This window comes from Platichthys flesus, chromosome 13 (assembly GCF_949316205.1).
Source record: "Platichthys flesus chromosome 13, fPlaFle2.1, whole genome shotgun sequence".
NCBI classification, from domain to species: Eukaryota; Metazoa; Chordata; class Actinopteri; order Pleuronectiformes; family Pleuronectidae; genus Platichthys; species Platichthys flesus.
The window spans coordinates 1,454,525-1,475,901 of NC_084957.1; the positions used below are offsets into that span (position 1 = coordinate 1,454,525).

At 46.3% G+C, this 21,377-nt stretch overlaps 1 protein-coding gene across 2 annotated transcripts in view; it reads right to left on the bottom strand.

Annotated features, from left to right (window-relative positions):
- Nucleotides 1-21,377, bottom strand: part of vwa8 (von Willebrand factor A domain containing 8) — a 46,453-nt gene that overhangs the window by 21,224 nt on the left and 3,852 nt on the right. Inside the window, exons 1-26 of one of the 2 annotated variants that reach the window (XM_062402173.1) lie at nucleotides 19,258-19,401; nucleotides 18,980-19,147; nucleotides 18,565-18,729; nucleotides 18,078-18,127; nucleotides 17,857-17,965; nucleotides 17,623-17,727; nucleotides 17,393-17,521; nucleotides 16,974-17,108; nucleotides 16,807-16,884; nucleotides 14,631-14,791; nucleotides 14,440-14,553; nucleotides 12,241-12,424; nucleotides 11,852-11,929; nucleotides 11,640-11,755; nucleotides 11,331-11,431; nucleotides 11,007-11,113; nucleotides 9,819-9,890; nucleotides 9,129-9,205; nucleotides 7,127-7,202; nucleotides 6,741-6,876; nucleotides 6,114-6,233; nucleotides 5,825-6,030; nucleotides 3,433-3,584; nucleotides 1,444-1,552; nucleotides 1,187-1,325; nucleotides 810-997 (exon numbers count right to left, since the gene is read on the bottom strand). In XM_062402173.1, the coding sequence (XP_062258157.1) occupies nucleotides 810-997; nucleotides 1,187-1,325; nucleotides 1,444-1,552; nucleotides 3,433-3,584; nucleotides 5,825-6,030; nucleotides 6,114-6,233; nucleotides 6,741-6,876; nucleotides 7,127-7,202; nucleotides 9,129-9,205; nucleotides 9,819-9,890; nucleotides 11,007-11,113; nucleotides 11,331-11,431; nucleotides 11,640-11,755; nucleotides 11,852-11,929; nucleotides 12,241-12,424; nucleotides 14,440-14,553; nucleotides 14,631-14,791; nucleotides 16,807-16,884; nucleotides 16,974-17,108; nucleotides 17,393-17,521; nucleotides 17,623-17,727; nucleotides 17,857-17,965; nucleotides 18,078-18,127; nucleotides 18,565-18,729; nucleotides 18,980-19,039 (2,967 nt within the window). In that variant the 5' untranslated portion in view covers nucleotides 19,040-19,147; nucleotides 19,258-19,401. Of the gene's footprint in view, nucleotides 1-809; nucleotides 998-1,186; nucleotides 1,326-1,443; nucleotides 1,553-3,432; nucleotides 3,585-5,824; nucleotides 6,031-6,113; nucleotides 6,234-6,740; nucleotides 6,877-7,126; nucleotides 7,203-9,128; nucleotides 9,206-9,818; nucleotides 9,891-11,006; nucleotides 11,114-11,330; nucleotides 11,432-11,639; nucleotides 11,756-11,851; nucleotides 11,930-12,240; nucleotides 12,425-14,439; nucleotides 14,554-14,630; nucleotides 14,792-16,806; nucleotides 16,885-16,973; nucleotides 17,109-17,392; nucleotides 17,522-17,622; nucleotides 17,728-17,856; nucleotides 17,966-18,077; nucleotides 18,128-18,564; nucleotides 18,730-18,979; nucleotides 19,148-19,257; nucleotides 19,402-21,377 lie in introns of those variants that run through there. The other variant, XM_062402172.1, reaches the window with a different exon arrangement.

A 21,377-nucleotide genomic window follows, 5' to 3' on the forward strand; every position in this document is an offset into this window, starting at 1 on the left:
ACACTGGAATACCAGTGTTGCATAAGTGCAAGTGGAAGTTCCACTCGTTAGTAAACAAGGACATGAGAAGAGAAAGAGACGGGAAGAGGAACCGGGACGTATTGATTCTCTACCGATTCCACCGGGACCCACTGATTTGTGAGCTGCTGTTTCGAAGCCTCGACATTAGAAACACAAATCTTGGACTTCAGTCCAGATGAATATCGGTTTGTGGGACCAGGATATAAATATCCATCATTTATGTTTGTGTACGGTCGGTGGGCGGGATCTGATGAGCACGTGTCAGGAAAACACTTCATCCTCCACCTCCCATTGAAGAAGAAGAGGATGAAGGGACAGTGATGTTCTCTTCTTCCTCTTCTTCCTCTTAAAGAATAGAGACCCTTCACAATCTTCAAGTATCATTAAAGGAGCTTATATTCTATCTTCTCTCCTCCTGCTACATATATAATAATGTATGTGCTGCTACTATTCAAGGATCACGACTAAACTCTCACTTCATTATTGTATTTATCACATTTATAGTATTTATCATGAAGTTCAGAGGAATTTCATGTATATCTGTTTATGAACTGTCTTTGTCAGGCAGGTAAACAATAAGGATTTATATTCTATGTTGTGTAGATCTGAAGATTCATGTTTATTTACAATGAAAACGATCAACATCCTGTTCAGTGAGTCCGAACCAGAACTTTCCCAAGAGGGTGGAGAGAATCGTCACAGAATCAAATGTAATCAAATCAGTGTGATCGTTAAGTAACACAATGTGGTCTTTGTGTGTGTGTGTGTGTCTGTGTGCGTGCACCCACCTGCTCCTCGTGCAGCACCACCTGTCCGTCCAGGGGACTCCCCAGAGGAGCGATGGTGACAAACGGCTGCCAGGCGCCACTGATGGTTCTGGGGAAGACGTCGTACAGCTCCATGTTCTGGATGGTGTCACCACGCTCGCTCATGGAGAAAAGAGACACCGGGTTGCACGTGGCCACGTACACAACATCTGCACACGGAGAAAATCAAACCTTCATCATAAAGATGCTGCTTCCATAATCCATGAGTTGGTAAATTAAACCTTAACTGGAAGTGTGTTTCTCCTCCCTTTGACACTTGTATGTGTTGTATCACAGTGTTGGTGGGTTGTGTGTGTGTGTGTGTGTGTGTGTGTGTGTGTGTGTGTGTGTGTGTGTACCATCTTTGGTGGTGACGTCACAGATGATGTTGACCTCGTTCATGGGAATCTGCCAGTGGGCCTTCTCCTCACTGAAGCTCAGCGCCCGGCTCTCCTGCCGGTTGCAGGGGTAACTCTGAACACGCAGGAACACGGGGCCCTGGACACACAACATGACGACTGTAACAGCAGCACACACACACTAACACACACACACACACACACACTAACAAGCTAACAGCTGTGGTCTTGTCTCAATGGACTCCTGGTGTGTTTACCTTGATGTCTATGAGGTGTGTCTCGGTGGGACAGAGCAGTTTGCGTCGAGCGTTTCCTTCCTGGTTGATCGTCCAGTGTCCGGTCATCTGAGGCTCCGGCAGCGGCAACCTGCAGGTCAAAGGTCACATGGGGACAAACGCCAGGTGAGAACCAATGAGGTTACACATGTTTGTGTAGTTTCACACTCATCCTGCAATTATCTGAATTTCCTTTTGAATTCATTTTTTTTATTAACTTAAAACTGCACTTTGAAAATGAGTCACTCTGGTGAGTGGGTTCGAGAGTCACAGCTTCAGCTGTCACAATCCGCTCCAGCAAGTTGAAGCTGAACTGAGATCAGTTAAAAGACTCAGAAGTTAATTAAAAACCTGAGTTTATCTCCAATATTCAGCAGGAAACGTTGAAAACATGAAGAATTCTGAAGAGTTTGATGGATTTGTTCAGGAAGCAGAGGATCATGGGTAATATCCAGCGTTCAGGTGTGTTTCAGCTCAACACGTTGATAGACTGTAATTCTGTTCCTCAGAGCTTAGTAAATGTGCTTCAGTTATTAGTTAAATTAGTTATTTTTATGCCGCAAAATGATTTTATATGGAAGAGATTTCTTGAAAACAAAAGGTTTTCATTTGATTCCAAAGGGGAAACCAATATATACAGGATAAGGGACAGTGTGTGTGTCTGTGTGTGTGCGTGTCCCTGCCAGATGTTTACTAGTCTTCCTAAGAATCGGAGCTGCACTGAGGCCCGACCCTTATTGGCTTCAGGTGCCGTGAAAAATGCAACACGACCACAAAACAAGGAAATTCCAGGAGGATAAACCGGTTGAACGATGGACGCTCCTCAAACCGTAAACATTTCGCTGAATGGAAAAGAGAGAGAAACGCTTTCTGCTCCTCGATGCCCAAACTAGGAAGTCAAGAGAGAAAATATTTTGTTTTGATGTAAACAAGATGTTGTGGGCAAAACAACTCGTCCAACATAAACTGTTCAAGATGGGATTTAAACCACTGACCCACAGACACAGACCCTCTGAGGCACAGACATCATGGATCAGATCATCCACAGAATGAAGGAAAATACTTGTTTCTGCTCTGCTCACTTCTCAACAGTTAACTTGAGATGGTTCTGAGAATCAACGAATGGGCCGAGTTAAAATAAAACCACAGGAGACAGAAGAAACAAATATTTTCCTTTATTTAACAGCTGCACATGAGGAGACAATGTAGTGGATGTCAGTATACCATCTTTCCCCTCGTAGGAGAGGTGAGGTAATGTGAGTAAGGAGCTGTGGAGATGATCTCACACTTCATGGAAGCCTCAGCGTTTCAGGTGTCAGCTGCTCTCAAGCTTTTCAGGATCTCAAATCAGTAAAAACCTTAAAAACCTGAAGTTCAAAAGAGAACTCCCATCAGAGGAGACAGTGGTACCCTGAACCACTGAACCTTCAGAAGCTGCTGTTCACTGTGAAGCCTCTGGAGACGGCTCCATAGCAGTGACACCACATCTTCGTTTCTTAATGTTGTAAAATATGACAGATAAAAACATAAAGTGGGATTCTCTTTCAGTAAGAAATGAGGCCTGCGTTCTGATGAGTAAAAACAGCTGCTGCCATATTTAAAATACTTCATAGTGACAGTGCTTTAATAGAATTAATGAGAAGCCTCTGATGGGTTTTTAATGTTACGATGACAACAGGTTCAGTCTACAGAGGATTCTATTCAGCATCAGATGTGTGCGAGTGTGGTACCCGTCCTCTCTGGAGGACGAGAACCAACAAGAAGTCCACAAGCAGCGGGATGGAGCGACAACAACATCTCATCACTAGATAGAACTTAGAGCTCAGTTCTGGTCCATGCAGTGATTATAAGAGGTGAGAATACAACCTCTGTAACTGCAGGAAAGTGTGTGTGTGTTAGTCGAGTGCTGGATGTGGCTTCAGTGTGTGTGTGTGTGTGTGTGTGTCATCCTAGCATCTCCACACGTCTTACTCCTTAGCCAGTTTGACGGAGGTGGGCGTGGCTCCGATGGGAATCCCGTGCTTGTGCAGCGCTTCGATCAGAACCTCCCGCGTGTCTTTGTTGTACGAGTCGAAGTCAAAGACGTTCCGCACCACGTTGGCCAAACCCTCGCCGGGGAATCTCTGCAGGGAGGTGAAGTGGGAGAAGGAGGAGAAGGAGGAGAAGGAGGAGGAGGAGAACGGAGGAGGAGGAGGAGGAGAATGGAAGAGATGATAAAGTTAGAGATGATGGAAGAGGTCAGGGAGAAGAGAAAAGAGAGAAAAGAGCGGGGGGGGGGGGGATAGAAACAAGGAGTCAGAAGATGTTGATATGATTTACGGTTCCTGAGCAGAGGTTGATGCCGGGGCCGAGCCGGGAACAGGAAACTCGACCTGCAGGAGAACTCACGTCTGCACTCTGACCGCACCACTGACAGACGAGTGCAGAGGAGGCCTCCCTCTCTCTTCCTGAGGCTTTCACGGGATTGATCATTGAGTCTGTGATATAATCAGAGACGCACACGTTATATTGCCGCGATCAATTTTCTGTATTGTACAGTAACTATGGTGATGTGCTGGTAAATGGGCGATAAAGGCCGAGGAGCCGAGAGGAGGAGGAACTGTTCCAGAGAGCAGAGGCAGACGCTGGATCTTTTCCAGACTGAATAATAGAAGACAGAGGATGAAAGGATGAAATCTTCTACCGATAATAGTGATCGTGGTGTGGAGCTGTCAAAACACACAGTCTGCCAATCAGGAGTGAGTCTCAGCTGTCAATCAAAGACGTCTCAGCCCATTTTTACATCATTAAATAAATGATTAAAACCAAACTTATCAGAAACGTGAACAAACGTCAGTGTGAGAAGAACTGACAGAAACCAACGTTGACTTCAAACATGGAGGAGACGAGCTGATTGACATCCTCGGCCTTCACCTCTTCTGTATCTACAGTCCTCGGGTTAAACCAACTGGTGGAGGTTGAATAGATCTGAATTGATAACAGCTTTCGATATCGGACACCAATCAATACTCGCTGCTGGGGAAACATTTCACATTTCACACAACAACACAACTCAATATCCAGAACCCTGGTGCTGACTAACAGACAGAACTGAAGGCACCTCCCTCTGGTAGCAGTAATATCTTCAGCCTGGTGAGTGATTGACTGTTTCTAATAAATATTAAACGGACACAATGGTGAAGATGATTTAAAAACCCTGGATCCTGGGCTGTTATTCAGACCATGATACCTTCACACATAAATATTACAATTAATGTAGAGTTTCTCCGATAAATTGATGTGAAATCAACAACGGCCTCAACCCAACTGGTTACAGCTAAATCATAGATCACACGGGGCGTATTGATCTGTGTTTCTATTCACGTGAACAGTAATTAAAGCCAAAACCATCTCGCGCATCGAAAGAAGCAATTCAGCCTTCGACTCAATGATCCAGTGTCTGTCCGGCTCCTCCTCGTGTCAATAGCGATGGTGATTAAAGACAGAGGTGGGCGGCCAGTGGGGAAATCAGACATGAGGCTCGTCCCTGTGCACTGAATTATTGATCTGCGATAGTGAAGGCTCCAATCTTAATGTCTCTCTTCTTCAAGCGTTGTTATTCTGGTTCCTCGACGTTATTCCTGAAGATCTGAGCAGAGAGGAAACGTGACAAACACTCGATCTTTAAACACAAACACAACCAGAGGGTGACTGGATTCACACCAGCTGAAAATAACTGTTGTTTGTGACGGAGCTGGCAGCTCGATGGTGACTAGCAGCCTATCGATGATGAGGAGGAGGATGGAGATGATGAAGAGAGGAAAGCTGAAGATGGATAATAAAACTAAAAGATAAACGCAGCAACCATGGCTACAATACGCTCCACTGATCATTCAGATACGACCTTAATGTAGAACAGTGTCACTTTACCACTGGACTCTAGGATACATCATATTTAATAGTAATACATAAATAGTCTGTTTGGAGATTTCACTTTCATGATCCCAGACTTTGAATCCCCCCCCCCCCCCCTCCTCCATGGCTATCCAATGACAGTCCAGCATTTACTATTTTATATAATTATTTTCCAACATAAACGGGACCAGGACCAGATTGAAAACATTCTCTGAAATCTGCGGATGAATCCTGTGTTACAGAACATGTTAAAGTGTGTGTGTGTTTGTGTGTGTGTGTGTGTGTGTGTGTGTGTGTGTGTGTGTTGTGAGGACACTCTATTGCATTATTCAAACATTTAGGAGCGCAGCATTAAGGTCACATACTCTTAATGAATTATTGATTTCAAAGATCATCTGAGACTAAACCTGGAAAGCTGATGGAGAACCTGCGTCCTGCTGTCCATGGAAGCTCTGCTGTACCTTCTCACCTGGAGGTGTTTGACGATGTTCACCACCTCTCGAGTGGAGTAGGGGTACGTGATGGTTCCCAGGTCGGCCATGGACCTCAGCTCCCCGAACGCGGCCACCAGCTTCTGCAGCGTGGCGTCGGGAACATCAGGACCGTAACGCTTCAGCATCGCCAGCTCGGCCTGAGGCTTCGGGTTGTCCACAGCATGGCAGCTGAAAATATCACCTGAGAGAAACGATGACCAGTCAACACAAAGTCTGCCGGTGTCTTTGTAGGGTCACACATTTCTATTTGGATGTTGTATTTACCTAAAGCTCCATAGAAGTCGTTGCCCAGGAAAGGAAAGCCAGGTCTGTTAGCCAGCACCAGCATCCTGAAGTCTGGATGCATGACGATGAGGTTGGGCCTCCCCTCTGCTTCACGTGGATCTTTGGAGGAGAGACAGTCGTGGTTATCACGTGACAGGACAAGAAGACACACGTCTCAGAGAGCATCTGCTGTTTCTCCATCTGCTTCTCCCTGTAACTTTAGATCTAATTCCTCACATTTGATTTGTGTCTCACACACACACAGTGTTGCTGTGCTGATAGCATCAGGAGCTCTCCAGTTTGTGTTTATGAAGTGTCGAGGTTGTGTTTGCATTCCTTGGGGAAGAAGTCTCAGGAATGGAACAGCTGGAGGGACCACGTAGGACAAGATGGAAAAACCACACGTCCACGTCTGGTACCTGTCCATAAAGGCTTTTAACCTAAGCCTCTGTCGCTGTCCTGCATCTGATGTTTGACTCATGTTTGTCCTCCAGGACATCCAACCCACTACGTGTCCATTTAATGGTCCCTCTTCTGTCTGCTCACTGGATCTGAGACATATCTGCTGTCGAGGTGTTAAACCCTCTGTGTGTGTGTGTGTGTGTGTGTGTGTGTTTGTGTGTGTACCTGAGATGATTCTGCGTCCGTCGGCCAGGATCATCTCCCCGCTCTCCACCAGCGTTTTGAGGATGCAGGTGACGTTCGTTGGAGCTTTGTCGGCCTCGTCGATCACGAGTATGTGACCCATCTTCACGGCCTTCACCTGCAGACACACACAGACACACACATAGGACTGATGAGGATGATGTCATATGTACGGTCTAACATCCAAGTGCTTAAACCTTCAGTAACTCTACAGCTTCATCAAGCTCCATTGTCTGTTTCTATGGGATCAAAAGTTGACACTGACTCAAGGCTTACAGCTATATATGTTTTAAACCTTATTCCTGTGTGTGTGTGTGTGTGTGTGTGTGTGTGTGTGTGTGTGCGCGTGTGTGTGCGTGTCAGCTGACCAGGGGCGAGTCCTCATACGTGATGATGCCGTCTCGGACTGAGGGCTGCAGGGTCAGAGTCTGAATGGTGGTATCCCTGTGAGGAGCAGAAAACAGGGTTACACACGTGTCCTCATTCAGAATCACTGTTATTCTCGGTTCACCTCGTAGATATGAACTTATTGAAATCGAACTGAACTTCTACAGCTTTTCTAAATGGATCAACAGCTGTGACCTGATTTGAGGATATTTCACAATGTAAAAGGAAAACACTTCTCAGGAAGATCCTGGATTTCTTTCTAATAAAAGCTGAAATCAGATTCCTCTTCCACAAAGATGCAGGTCAGTGAAAAAGCTTTGCTGATAAAACTGGACTCAATTTCACCAGGCCAGGAAACAAAGCATCGCTCCAACGACTCTGATCTCCTGGTGGCATCCAAAATGATCTCTTCCTCTTTCCCCGAGCGAGCCGGCGACCAGCCCTCCCTCTCGCCTCCACACCTCACAGCGTGACCCAGGAGCTGGCCCAGTTTCCTGAGCAACATCTCTGTAGGCTCCCAGAAGCCACATGCACAGACCCCCCCCGCCTCGGCCCTGCTCTAATATTAGCTGCAGCTACAGTTACGAACCAGGACACATCTGCGCTCGGCTCCACTTCGACTTTCACGGGACTTTGACAAACTGAACACACACGTGAGCCGACGGAGCGACGGGTCGTTTCTCCACGTGGATCCTGTGTTTATGATTTCACAATAACAATAAGATGGAGATTTTTATCTGGAGCAGTCCATGTTTGAACAAGTGGGGACTTCTATAGGTTTTCTGTTCGCTGCCTCTTCCCCATCAGAGTCATTGACAAGCACAACACAGGCTTCTTCTTAGAGCCAGGATCAATACGAGGATTGATCCTGGATCAGTCGATAGTGAGGCTGATTCCACGTCGCTCTACGGAGGAACAACCCCGACCTAGTTTTCCTGAGGTGTCATCATGTGAGTATTTAAAGAATCTGTGAACCGGCTCAACGAGGACTTCTTCGAATGCTTCTTCTTGAACGTGGTGCACGTGAAGTCCTCGTTTCTGTTGAGGGACGACCTGATTCACCGACGACCAGAAATAGGTTCTGATTCTCTCAGATGGGACGGCCAGGCCCGACTGGGGGGGGGAGAAAAAACACTTGCAGCTCACTTCTCCCTTAAATAGAATCAATGTTCTTCAATGTTGGAAACTACAAGTACTTTAAAGAAGCATGTGTTATTACTCCTGAAAATCATCATAACTTGCTGGCCACAGAGGAAACCATATACTAACGTGTGGACAGGGCTTCCACAGCTTCCAAAAAGTGAGACATACGACTTATTAAAACCATGAAGAATGACATTTAACACCCATGTCAAGTAGAACAGATATGAAGGAATCATTGAGAAAGAATTACGACACACAGAGACGTAAAAAAACTATAAATCTCACCAAAACCAAAAGACATCATTTTAAATTGCGATGGGTTAAATGAACGTTAACATAATAAAGACATTCTAAACATATTTAGGAGCTTTATTGTACATATTAAATAGGCCTATAATTCAGAATATGAACTATTAGACTGATGAGTGATTAGTGATTTATTCTGCAGCTGGTGAAATAAATATACATACGTGAGGATCACATGAGCTGTATGAATGCAAATGTATGTGAAACTCGTTTTTGGAAAAAGATATTCAGAATAGGGTTTAGATGGTGATAAAGAATAAAAAGGTTGGTCATAAGATTTTGTGTTTAGCATAAAAAGGAACATTATACGTTATCACTCGTGGTCTGGACAAGGTCAAATATTTAAATACAATATAAAACAGAACTGAGCTTGGGTGACATCATTTATATCCTAATGACAAACATCTGACATGAGAATCTCCTGCTGCATTTCTCATATGTTGATAAACTCTGGAGAAAGTCTGAAACCCCATTAAACATGTTGGAAACCAGTTTGGGTCAAACAGTTGTAAATAACTCGCTGGTTCTCCTGACCTGTGGAGCTGCAGGTATTCTCTGGGCCTGTTGAGCAGATGCAGGAACCGGTCCACTATTTTATTCTTACCCACTCCCTGTGGAAGAATCGAAGAACAAAACATTTAGCAACCAATCAAAGCTAGAGAACAGAGTCTGTATGTAGCAGCTGTGTTTCAGGGACAGGGCTGTGAAGAGAGATTAAGACGTTGTCCCTCTGTAGAGACTGGGCTGACTGGGAGAGAGTCTCTCTCTGTGGATGGTTCTACGTTCTGACAGGGGCTCTTCTCTGGGACTCCCACTGAGCCTCCCTCTCCCGGATGGCTGCTGAGTCAGATGACCAGTAAGCCGCTCTGACAGCTCCTAATGTCACAGCGTCACCCATACATGGTCATGTGCGTCTCCCACTCCCCTCCTCCTCCTCTTCTTCCTCCTCCTCCTCCTCCTCCTCTTCTCATCTGTGGATTCTTGAGCAGACCGAGGGCAGAGTCCCAGAGGAGGTGCTACACGCTCCTCTCTGCCCCCAGCGAGCTGTGAGCAGGACGGGTCGCCGGGTGACATCAGGGTGAGGGGGCCTGTTTCATAACCGCCCCCCCCCCCCCCGACACACTCACACGGCGCTGACATGTGCGCCCTACTTCACCCCCCCCCCCTCAAAACAGAGAACACAACCGGTTCCCTGTGGATTTGATGTGATCACATGTCACTCACCTGGTTGCCCACCAAGAGGAGGTGCTCTCCCAACAGGAAGTCTTTCAGCATGTCCTCCATCACCTTCATGTGCTGCAGGAACAAACACCCAGTTAAACACGGACTGAACCCACAAGGATGTTCTCTCATGTTCTGTGTATGTTTGTGAAGATAAGAAAGCAGGTCAGTCACAAAGTAGGACAACTCTCCCTGTTCTCAGCCTCGTCCACTCTTATTTCAGTCCCCGACATAAGCAGGAGCAATAAAGAGGCAAAATTAGGACGAGAGAGAGAGAGAGAGAGAGAGAGAGAGAGAGAGAGGGGAAGAGATGGATCTGGGTCACATCCCGTCATCAGTGATACCAGAAGATGTCCGAGTGTCGTTTCCTGAGCTGGTTCTACTTTGGGCCGCGGTGGTTCGGTGGTTCGGTGGTTCGGTCACAGCGAGAAGCGTTCGAGTCCACAAACCATTGCTGGAGTTTCAGGGGTGAAAAGATTCGCAGCTGAATTTGCTAGCCCCCCCCCCCCTACACCGTCATAGTGTTGAGTAGATACTGAGTGAATTTTATTTTAATTTCTGGGTGAACTCTCCCTTTAACGAAGAAGGTGTGGCTGCCGTATTCCTTGTGTCTGAAAGTTACAACAACTGATTAATTCCACATCTGTCTGAATCCAGATGTGAGGCACGTACTGTACATTTCCTTCCTATGTTTTGTAGAAGTTAAACCACTATCAACTGTTTTCCTGCTGGACATGAACACAGCCTTGAATTTAAGTCACACAGATTTGAGATGTGAGGCTCCAGTGAATCTGAGGCAGCAACAACCAGAGCCTGACCTTGGGAAATATAGTTAATACCAGAACTAAAAGCAGAATCCTTCAAAATGAAATGAAGTCAAACACTGCAAAGGGGACAGAGTGATATTAATAATAACAGAAAAAGAGATGATTGAAGCTGAAGGGGATCGGACTGGGCTTTTCGGTGGTGTGTGATTTTACTGGATGTGAATGTTGTGTAGTGATGAACACACACACTGGTCATTGGATTATTCTTTATTGTTTCTAATCCAGTGCTTTGCTCTCATGTGTGGGTCATGTCCTGGAAATGTTCTTTTACATTTACAGACTCATAAGAATCAGTGGTTTAAACTGACATGTATGTGATCATGTAAAGTTTATACAGTATTTGTGTGAGTGGATGTGTCATTACCTGAGGATTGTCATAAAAGAGAACATCTGGAACCTTCATTCTCTCACTGGGTTTGTAGATTGGAGCGGACACGTTGCCAATGGTCAACACACCGTCCTTCACCACACCTGGAGACACGGGGGGGGGGGGGGGGTACTGGATGAGAATCAGGAGAACACCTCCTCCTCTGGAGAAACTGAAGCTGCTTCTCAAAAATCGAATCCAGGAAACATATTGACTCAAGACACAAAAAAGTCTATAACCAGGAAGAACTCATAACTATCTATAAATTATATCTAGAAACATCGAATGGATGATTTTATTTTATATGTGACCGGAACTTACAGCTGTAATCCTGAGTTTGTTCAGCAGGATCTGGTTTGTCCTGGATGGAGCAGTTGGTGAGGCTCTTTTCAAGAGAGGCTCGGGCCAAGCTGGGCAGGAACCTACACACACACACACACACAGACACACACACAATGAATCACTACTGTTAACAATCACTGAGCATATTGTTTATATGGCACTTTCACAATGAATCCAAAACCACATCAACACAAAGTTTTATGTGTGTGCGTGTGTCTGCATGTGTGCGTGTGTGTGTCTGTCTGTGTGTGTGTGTGTGTGTGTGTGTGTGTGTGTCTGTGCACAGACCTGGAGAGACAGGCCTTATTGACTGCGTGAGCGACGCTCTCCTCCGGGTACTGAGAGAGACGACGACAGATCCTCAGCAGCTGTCTGGTGGAGAGAGAAGAGGCCAGAGACTGGGCCTGGAGAGACACACAAACACACACAACGCACAAATAAATGACTTAGATCACACACACTTAAACAAACGGGTAGGACACACACACAGACACACTCACTGTGGGGTCGTTGGTCTTGCGCAGGCTGTGTGTGAGGTGCAGTAGCTGCTCCGCTGCCTCCGCTGGAACATCAGGCGTCTGACAGATGAGAGGAAAAGACTGATGAAGAGGATGTGATGAAGATGAACTGAGGTGGAATTAAACAACAAATATATTCATCTGATCTGATTTGTGACAACTGGCTAAACAAATCATTTTCCAACTGAATCATTTGATAAGTTGTATATTAGTTTGTCTTTTGATGTAAATGTTGCTCTGCTCATGTCAGAGGTTGAGCAGCAAAACAAGTGAAGACTAGTGGGAGACCGGCTGTCGGGGCAGTTGTGGTGTGTGTTTGTGTGTGTGTGTGTGTGTGTGTGTGTGCTGGTGTGTGTGTGTGTGTGTCTTACCAGTCCCTGTATGAGGCCCATCTCCTCTGCTCTGGCCAGCGGGGTGACACTGTGGTAGAGGAACATGGTGAGCAGCTCCGGGCCCAGCCACTGCTGAGCTCCACTGCTGCCCCCAGCTGCCCCTAGGAGGGGGGGCTCCGCCAGGGCCAGCACCCTGAAGGACGGGTGGACGGGCAGGATGGACCTGAGAAGACAAACACACAGACAGACACACACACAACTCAACATTAGCAGTGGAGGAGCATCTGTTCCGCCGTGTTCAAGTAGATGTGGAGTGCAGGTGGTCTTCACGGTTGTGTGATGTGTGTGTGTGTGTGTGTGTCCAATCCATTCTATGTCAGGGACAGGAGCATGACTTTTGACAGCTGTCTGAGTGATTCTTTGATTCGAGAGGACAGCAAAGTCCGTCTCAACCCCCCACCCCCACACAGACGCCCCCCCACACAGGACAGACGCTAACCAGCATCATTACATGTTTCATACGTGTAGAGATCAGAGTCCTTTGTTATTAGGACTAAACCGTCCACTGTCTTTCACTGGTCTGGATTCTGTTTGTGTCTCCTCTTCACTCTGATCTGTCCCAACATGTCACCAGCCTCATAAATTCAATTTAAACATCAAAGTTGAACGAGGCTGCCAACTCTAATTCAAATCCGATTGGTGAACAGAACCAATCCACTGGCCGAGGACGTCAGCCGCTCCACCATGTGCTCTCTATTTGTTTCTACAGGAAACAATAACTATCAGCACAACATGGACCTGATCCATAACGTCTGGATCCGCTGCCCACGGCTGCGTCGGTCTCTGAAGCATGAAGAGGTAGAAATGTTCTGGATGTGCAGAATCTGTGCGTCTGTATAAAGAGTGAGCAGCAGTTTGAGGATGGAAACACCAGGATGATGAGGTCAGAGGTCAGAGGTCAGAGGCCAGACTGAGACTCAACAACCCTGAGCTGGACGGTTCTACAGCTGGAGAACCTCATCAGGTGCTGCAGGGACACAGACCCACTACACCGGACAGTTCACAGTCCACTACATGAAATAAATGTCCCACTTCTTTCCTCCATTGATTTCTCTGAAGATTCTTATGAAAACCGTCCGACCAGCTCCAAGAAGAATCGTGACCGTAGAACATTTGATTCAGAGAGAGACTAATACTGGAAGGAACTACGCATCCCATAAACCATTGCAAATGATTGACTTCATGCTTCTTCTTAAATGTAACCTCGTTAACTCAAGAAAAAAACGGTCTCATGTTAGAAAGCGCCAACATGGTCGCTCGGTGGAAAACGTGATGTCACACAGAATGATCTTATCACAGCTGGTGGACAACAAGCTCCACCAATCACAGCCATCGCTTTCACGTGAGCATTTCAGGTTCTATAGTCATCGTTCTTCACATTGTGAATAAAACACACATCACCACTCATGGACAGGAACCAGTGGCTTCATCAGGAGCTAAAATAACATCAATAATCAAACTCTCTGTTCAGAATTATTTCAATGGTATTTCAATGGTTTCAATGGACACGAAAGTGGGCTCCCCAGTCCAGTAGAACTGGAGTTTAGGATGTGGAAGTTGTGGGAGCATTAGTGGGCAGCTGATCAATCTGCAGTGACGTGATGCAGTTACATCAACAAGCAGCAGAATTTGATTTGGTTGAATCAGACATGAGGCTGTTTGAGAGGAACTAACAACCATTAGTGTTCCTGATAAACAGCACGGTTTAAAAAACTGAAACCTGTGTTGTAATGCATAATTAAATCCTGGTGGACACACACACACACACACACACACACACACATTGAGTCTCAGCCACAGGAGCGGAGGAAGAGGAAGTGGGTTCACTTCAGCCCAGACGTCCCACCACAAACATCCTTCCTGCCAGCTTAGGTGGGTTTTTATACACAAAGCGAATGTGCATGTACAAACACACACGCACACACACAAACAAACACTCATAAACACACTACCTATTCTTCAATTATTTAACTCTTTTCTTTTGCTTGTACTCTTCAATGTCTCTCCACACCTGTAAGCAGTTTATCCACTGGGGACACGGAGCTTTAACATTCCAGCATCACAAAACCGAACACACTTTATTCTCTGCCCTCTTCTTGTTTGACAGAAAATGTACTAAAAAATACCTTTCCCTGCACATAACCCACAATCATCTGAGTTGTGTGTCTGTGTGTGTACCTCTCTTGCAGCTGCTCGTCGCTGAGCTGCAGTTGTTCCTTCAGTGTCTGGTATCTGTCCCACCTCAGCAGCCTGGTCCCATCGTACAGATCCAGCTCCCTGTCGTGCAGCAACCTGAGACACAAAACACAGAGGAATGAGCTGAAGTGTGTGTTTGTGTCTACAAATAGCAGCAGGTAAATCTGAAGTACCTCGACAGCACAGCCAGGGTTCCCAGGTTCACCCTGTGGATCCCGTCCAGAAGCAGCAGCTTGCCCTCGATGGCAGCCGTGACCAGCGGAGACGGCCTCCACGCCGTGTCCCCGTTCGGGAGGGTGCACCTCTGCTGGAGGAGGTCCCGGGCTGTCATGTCCTGGAAGGGAACGAGGAGCGAGGAGGGAGGAGATGAGGAGGGAGGAGATGAGGGTCGGGGTCAGTGCAAGTGATCACAAAGCCAGAGGTGGAAGGAACTCAAGGGACAAAGTAGAGGGAGGGGCCGGGACGGAGACCAGGAGATGATCTGTGCAGCAGTTTGTTTAATATCACACAGTGGAACTGGATGAGACGAGTTGAGAGTCTCATGTCATCAGACACTGGATCTCTCCTCTAACTGCCCCCCCACACACATACACACACACGGACTGGCCCCGCTGCTAGACTCGATATCTCAGCGCTACAGATAACAGCTAATGGCACATTTCTGTGAGAGGTGAAACGTCTGCGCAGCACGACTGTCACACTCGCTCTCACGCCAGCGTGTCATGGCAGAGACGCAGGCTGGAGGCGGGAGGACATGCGGCGTTACACAACTCGTTCCAGGCAGTGACTAAACTGTGAGCTGCTCCACAGCAAGAGGACATCTTACATCAGAAACCAGCTCTGTGTTTAACATATTGCACAATCATGAGGATGGTGATGGGGATGAAGATGGTATGGGTGATGCACCATACTTTGTGTATTTAACCTGTGATCACTGCAGCCCCTCTTCTGTCAGTCAAACCCAGCAGGTCACTGAAGAGTTAAATCCTCTTATTAAATGGATTCATTTAATCTCTTGTGTTGTTTGAACCAACCCGATGTGGAGGACATGTCCCTCGTCCTGTAGGGACAGACTTGATTTGGAGGTTTGACGCCTCTTGTTGTAAAAGCCGTGCTCTCGACCGCGCCTCCTTTGGCCAGTTATGTAACAGCTGCTGTTTTCCATCTCCTTAATGTGATCATCACATCGCTGGAAAGATTCTAAATACATTTACTCAAGTATTTTGCTTTGCATTCTTACGCCTAATCCAATCATAGCACAGTTCAGGATGCTATTTATCTCTAAGGTTTAAGGTCGGAAATAAATCTCACTTTAACATGATTCAATATTCATGCTCCTCTCTTTAGCTCAGAATGCCACTTCCTTTTCCAAAATTGGTATTGTCAGCGCTGACATGACGAATGGCCTGGCGAAGGATTCCACAATTCCCGCAACACAAGTGACCTCTGACCTCAGGCGGCTAAAAAAAGCTGCAGCATGATGCATTAATACATAAAGCTGCAGCACAGCCACTTCCTGCAGGGTCGTCACCCGGCTGACCACATTCCACAGAAGCAGTCTGACACAAACGCGCACACACACACAGACACACACAAACACACACGCACATCGGCAGTGTGTTTGTTTTTGGAATGTTTGCATACACAGAAGTATATATATATATATCCATTCTCTTGGATTGTGTTTCTCATTCGGCCTTTGGATTTATCACAGAATCTTTAATGAGTAAGGTGATTTCACTGCACATTATTTCACTGTGTAAATCTGATTGGTATCTTTATAATGATAATGAGGAGATTCAACCAGTTTGAAGTGTGACAAGAGAAACTTCTGCTGAAACAGATTCAGATTTTCTTCTCATGAAATGTTTTCTATTTTCAGATGATCTCCTTTCATAAAAATACCCCTGTCCCGCTGTGTGCAATACCCGTGCCCCTCCTCTCTCCCCATTGGTTGAAATCAACTCTGTGACATCACAGGTCATACAACTGTGTATTACAAAATAAACATATATCCCACAAACACATTTATTACTAGAGTATCACAGCTTCTAAGTTTACTTTCCACATGGATGGATGTAAATCAAAGACATCTTATGAATCATGTTGGTGAAAGTTATTGAAAACGATAATCCCTTATTCTTTATAACACAAATCATAAGCTGGACAGATGATAGATGGAGACTTCAGTTAATCATTTGGGTGCTTTCACATAAAGGAACACTCTGACAAACTATTACATCACTTCCTCTGTGGTATTTTCACAGTAATTAAACTCAGATGGCTCCAGACTTTAAAAATCAAAACATTTGAATCTTTGAAAGACACAGATCAGAGATGTTTGCTCACCTGGTAGAGCATCACTGGTTCCATGCTGTATCCCAGTATCTCAGCAAATTCTCTGGCCAGCACTGACTTACCACAACCCTGGAAAACACACAGATGATTGTTATTAAAACCAGCGATCCCACTCAGCCTGTGTGAGCTGGTCCCTGTGCATGGTGTGTGTCCGGTACCTTGGCTCCTATCAGACACATGTCCTTCACCATGTGTGACTGCATCATCTCAGACAGCAGCTGGGAGTGGCTCGGCGTGCTGATGAAGCTGGGGCTGCTGCTTGGTGGACGCGGCTCTTTGGTCCCGGCTGGAACCTGCAGGACGAGGGACAGAAGACGTGTCTGTGAGGCCGTGAGACAACAGACGTCTCTGGGACACGTGTGACTCACTGACCTCGTCCGGTCAGAAACACTTTCTTACTTCATAATTTGATGAATAGAGCAGAGAAAACTTTCTGTGTCTGATTGGTGGAATATTGTGAATAATCTAGAGTTACCACAGATTCTGAGCCTCCAACGACCAGTGCAGTTTTCACTGTCCCTCCTTGCAGAGGTCGTCCTATGGGGCTTTAGTTTTACTGCAGCCTGTCGACTGTTACCTGAAAGGTGACGTCTTTGTCCTTGATGCGTAACGTGACATCAGCGCGGCCCTCACTCTCCCTCGCCGCTGACACACTCACGATGGCACCAGGCGCCGGCACACGGCGACCGTCCAGCAGCTCAAATCTCTGGAGACAATCCCACAGAACACATGCATTTGAAATGTTTCTCTCATCGACTTCACATACAAACGACGACACTATTACCGGTGGTTGAAATCTCGACTTACACTGAGAAGGCCCTCTACAGCGGTGCGGCCATCCTTTCCCAAAATACTGGTGTAGGGGTAAAGTCTCTGGACCAACTGCTGGGAGGACAACATGGGGAAGGCGTTCTGCAAAAGAAAAACATTAGACACTCGTATTAATTGACCAGATGGTAGGAGCAAGAGTATTTCTTATTTTTAATTGCCCTCTCTTCTTTATTGTTCCTCAGAGAGGGATTCTCCTGTCTGGACTCTCACCAGCACGTGGAGGGCAGGGAGCAGGTTGTCCACAGGGAAGTCCGGGAGGCCCAGGTCGGAGGATTCCTGGGAGCACAGCGTCGTGGCCAGGGAGAGCAGCTGGGAGACCCTGACACGGGATGGAACCAAGCGATGCACAGTAAGTGTCACACGAAAACTCACACTTGTCCAAAAAGCCCCTTAAAAAGCTTTTAGCTCCACTAATAGAACTTTGAATTTACCTTTCTGCAGAAATGTTTGGTCCCACTGTATATAACATCTCCAACTGGTCCTGAAGAGACAACAATATCCAGACTCAACAGCTGCAGGGTTATGCACTTAGGACATTTCAAGGAACACTTGTGCAACTGAGTTGAAAAACATGTTGGGGAAAGTTTGAAATCCCCAAAATAGATGTTGCAACAATAAAAAAGAAAAAAATTTAAGCAGAATAAAATGTGAAATCTTAATTTTTAACTCATTAGTCACTGAAACATGACACTCAACAGAAGATTCAGTAGTATTTTGCAAGTTTTACGTTTCCCGAAACTTGAAAATATAAATCAACTGTGTTTGGAAATCAACTTCCTTGGAACTACTTTCTGTCAGTGTGTTATGTGGATGACTCAGTAACAAGTAACACAGTGTCGCCCTTTTGCCAAATCCCCCCCCCCCACGCCCATGTTCCATGTTGTTGGTGTGAAGTAATCTGTGGATTCCAGGACTGACTTTGAACGGTAGGTGATAGATGTCTCTGGCCTGGAAGCGGGAGCGCAGAGGAGGATCCAGCGGGTTGCCCTTGTACTTGGGGACCGGGAGACCGAGAGCGATGACCCGAAAGTCCTCACTCACTCGGACGACCTTCCAGGCGTCCAGCTCCTCCTTGGTGTGCTCCTGCAATACATCAACGTACAAATCTCAAACCCTTCATTCTACTGTAGCTACATGACTGTGAGAACGTATTTATAGGTGGAGGGAACCCAGGAACAGCAGCGTAGAAGAAGTGAGAAGCTTCACTGCTCCGGTGAGACGCAGCTTCATGAAGAAGAGCCGTGATCAGGAGGAGGCAGGAGTGTGTGCAATTAGCAGGAGGAAGGGTTTCCTCAGCTGCTCTACATGACGTTAGCGAGTGTTCTGCTCTGACCTGCAGCAGCTTGTCGAAGCGCTCGGCCGACATCAGGAAGCGTCCGTCCTCCAGCTGCATCTCCCGGTTCTCCAGCAGGTTGTTGAGGACCGGCAGGACGTTCCTCTCGGCCTTCTCCAGCCCCTCCAGGACCAGGACTCGGCCTTGTGTTGCCGCCCTCACAGCACACTGGGGGAAAACAAATATTAAAAGTTGAGAGCAATCAGTGAACTTTGAATCATTTTTTTTGGCGGAGGTTCTGCTGGTTTATCAGGAACGGTTTTATTTGAAGGCTTAACTCGTAATCCTGGCAATCAGTTCAAGTTCAGGTCAAATCTGCTCCTCTATTGTCCAACACAGCCTCCGACCCTGTGTGAACGTTGTCGAAGCTGAAACCATTTTATATATCCAGCTCCTCGTGTTCCAATAACAAAATGAGCTTTCCATAAAGCCTTTCCTGAGGATGTCCTCAGCTTATTGTGCTCCTCCAAACCAGGCTTCCAAACTGTCTCAGCTGTTTTAGGAAGGCCTATTTCTGCTCCCACAATTAGGGATCAAACTTACTTCAGCTTGGTTAAGCATGTGTCTGTGTGTGTGTGTGTGTGTGTGTGTGTGTGTCTGTGTGGACGCACATTTCTGCAGAAGTCAAAAAGCACGTCTGACGTCAAGCGGCAGGAAACTTCAGCTGTCTGGGTGGACCGCAGCGCGAGTGGCCGTGTAATTAGGTTAACATGTAAATACGTGGCAGGTTGTGTGGGAAGCAGAGCTATAAAACTATAGTGGGGACCAGATGCTCTAAATTTAACTCTGGATCCATTTTGGGCACCAACGCTGTAATCAGATAATTGTTAGAAATGTAAGTGACGCAGGGCGGCGAGAGAGACGAGGAAGCACAGACAGGCTTTGTGATCCGCTGACACTGGCTGTTCTGAGGGGAATCAAACCGTCCCATCACACACTAACAAGCATTAAGCTACCACTTAGCAATGGATGTTAGAGAGAAGCTGATGGATAGAAGACAAATGAATGTAATTCTTAATATATAACATAATATTATCGTAGGATAATGCAGAAGCTCTGAGCTGCGGTTAAAATGCATCTGCAGCCGCTGGACGTGGATACAGGTTGTGTTCAGTTTTACAACAAGTTCTTCCTGCTCTACACAAATGCAGTTTTGTGTTAGGTGACATTCTTTTACTCTCCACTCCAGCTCTTACACTTTAAGTAATACCAGCTATTTTAAAATGCTGCATTTTACATTTATTTTAATGTAGGTTATTAGTGAATCTGGTTAAATTAGTTTAAACCAGAAATAGCATCTGGCAGTAGCACTCCGCCACTAACCAATTATATAATGGCCAGAAAAAAACCCATTTCTGAATATAATGATGTGACAGTGAAGATAAACTTGAACCTTTTGGGTATTAAAGTCATCACTTAACCAGTTTATCCTCAATTAAACCCTTGAATGGTTCCCGAGATCAAGGGTTCATGAGACTTACAACATGAAAACAAAATGCCCCCGGGTCAGCACCACTGCTCAGTCAGCACGGAGGCTTAGAACCAACTCACTGCTGCAGAGGCACGTTCTGGTTTGCACAGTTTCTATTACTGTAAAACAGAATCATGAGCAGCGGGGTCTGAGGTAAGCTGTGTTACATAAGAGCCTGCTAACTGGAGAGAGGTGACCACTGGAGATGTCAAAAATACGACATGCATGCGATTACATCCATGTGACTGCATCCTTCATGCGGGGGGGGGGAGGAACAGAGTGAGCACAGGGAACCACAAAAAGTCTGAATATAGGGCTGCAAATCAGCGCAGGGCCCAGAGGAATACTTGGATGGTCTAGTTCGAACACAACCACACACACACAGACACACACACAAACACACACATACACCTCCTGTCATATGAAAACATTCTTCAGGAGGAAATCTTCCTTATTTGCACACGTTTTCAGTTCTTCACACGAAATAGGTGTCGGGGACGATGATGCGTTCATGTACAGAACTAATCGCACCCACGTGACAAAATCAACTCCATCTAGTGAGCCAACAAACACACACACACACACAGACACACACACTCTGCCCACATTTCATTCGATGGCCCAATGTTCCAGGAGGATTTGAGGAGGAGTCGAGGAACACACGTTCTCTTCACACTTATTAGTGCAATCGATAATGTCGGATCTATTCATGAGCTGCTGTCATGGAAACAGACGACACCTGTTTAGATCTTGATGAGCGGGGGGGCAGGGGGGGGGGCTGAGCCTCGTTGCCTTCGAGCGGTTGGCTGGCGCTCCTCGTTGCAGGAAACGGAGGAGGCAGCTTCACGGACTTAAGACCATGAATATTTGTGTATCACTATCTTCTAGACAATAACATGACGTGTTGTGTTATGACCATTTAAATCA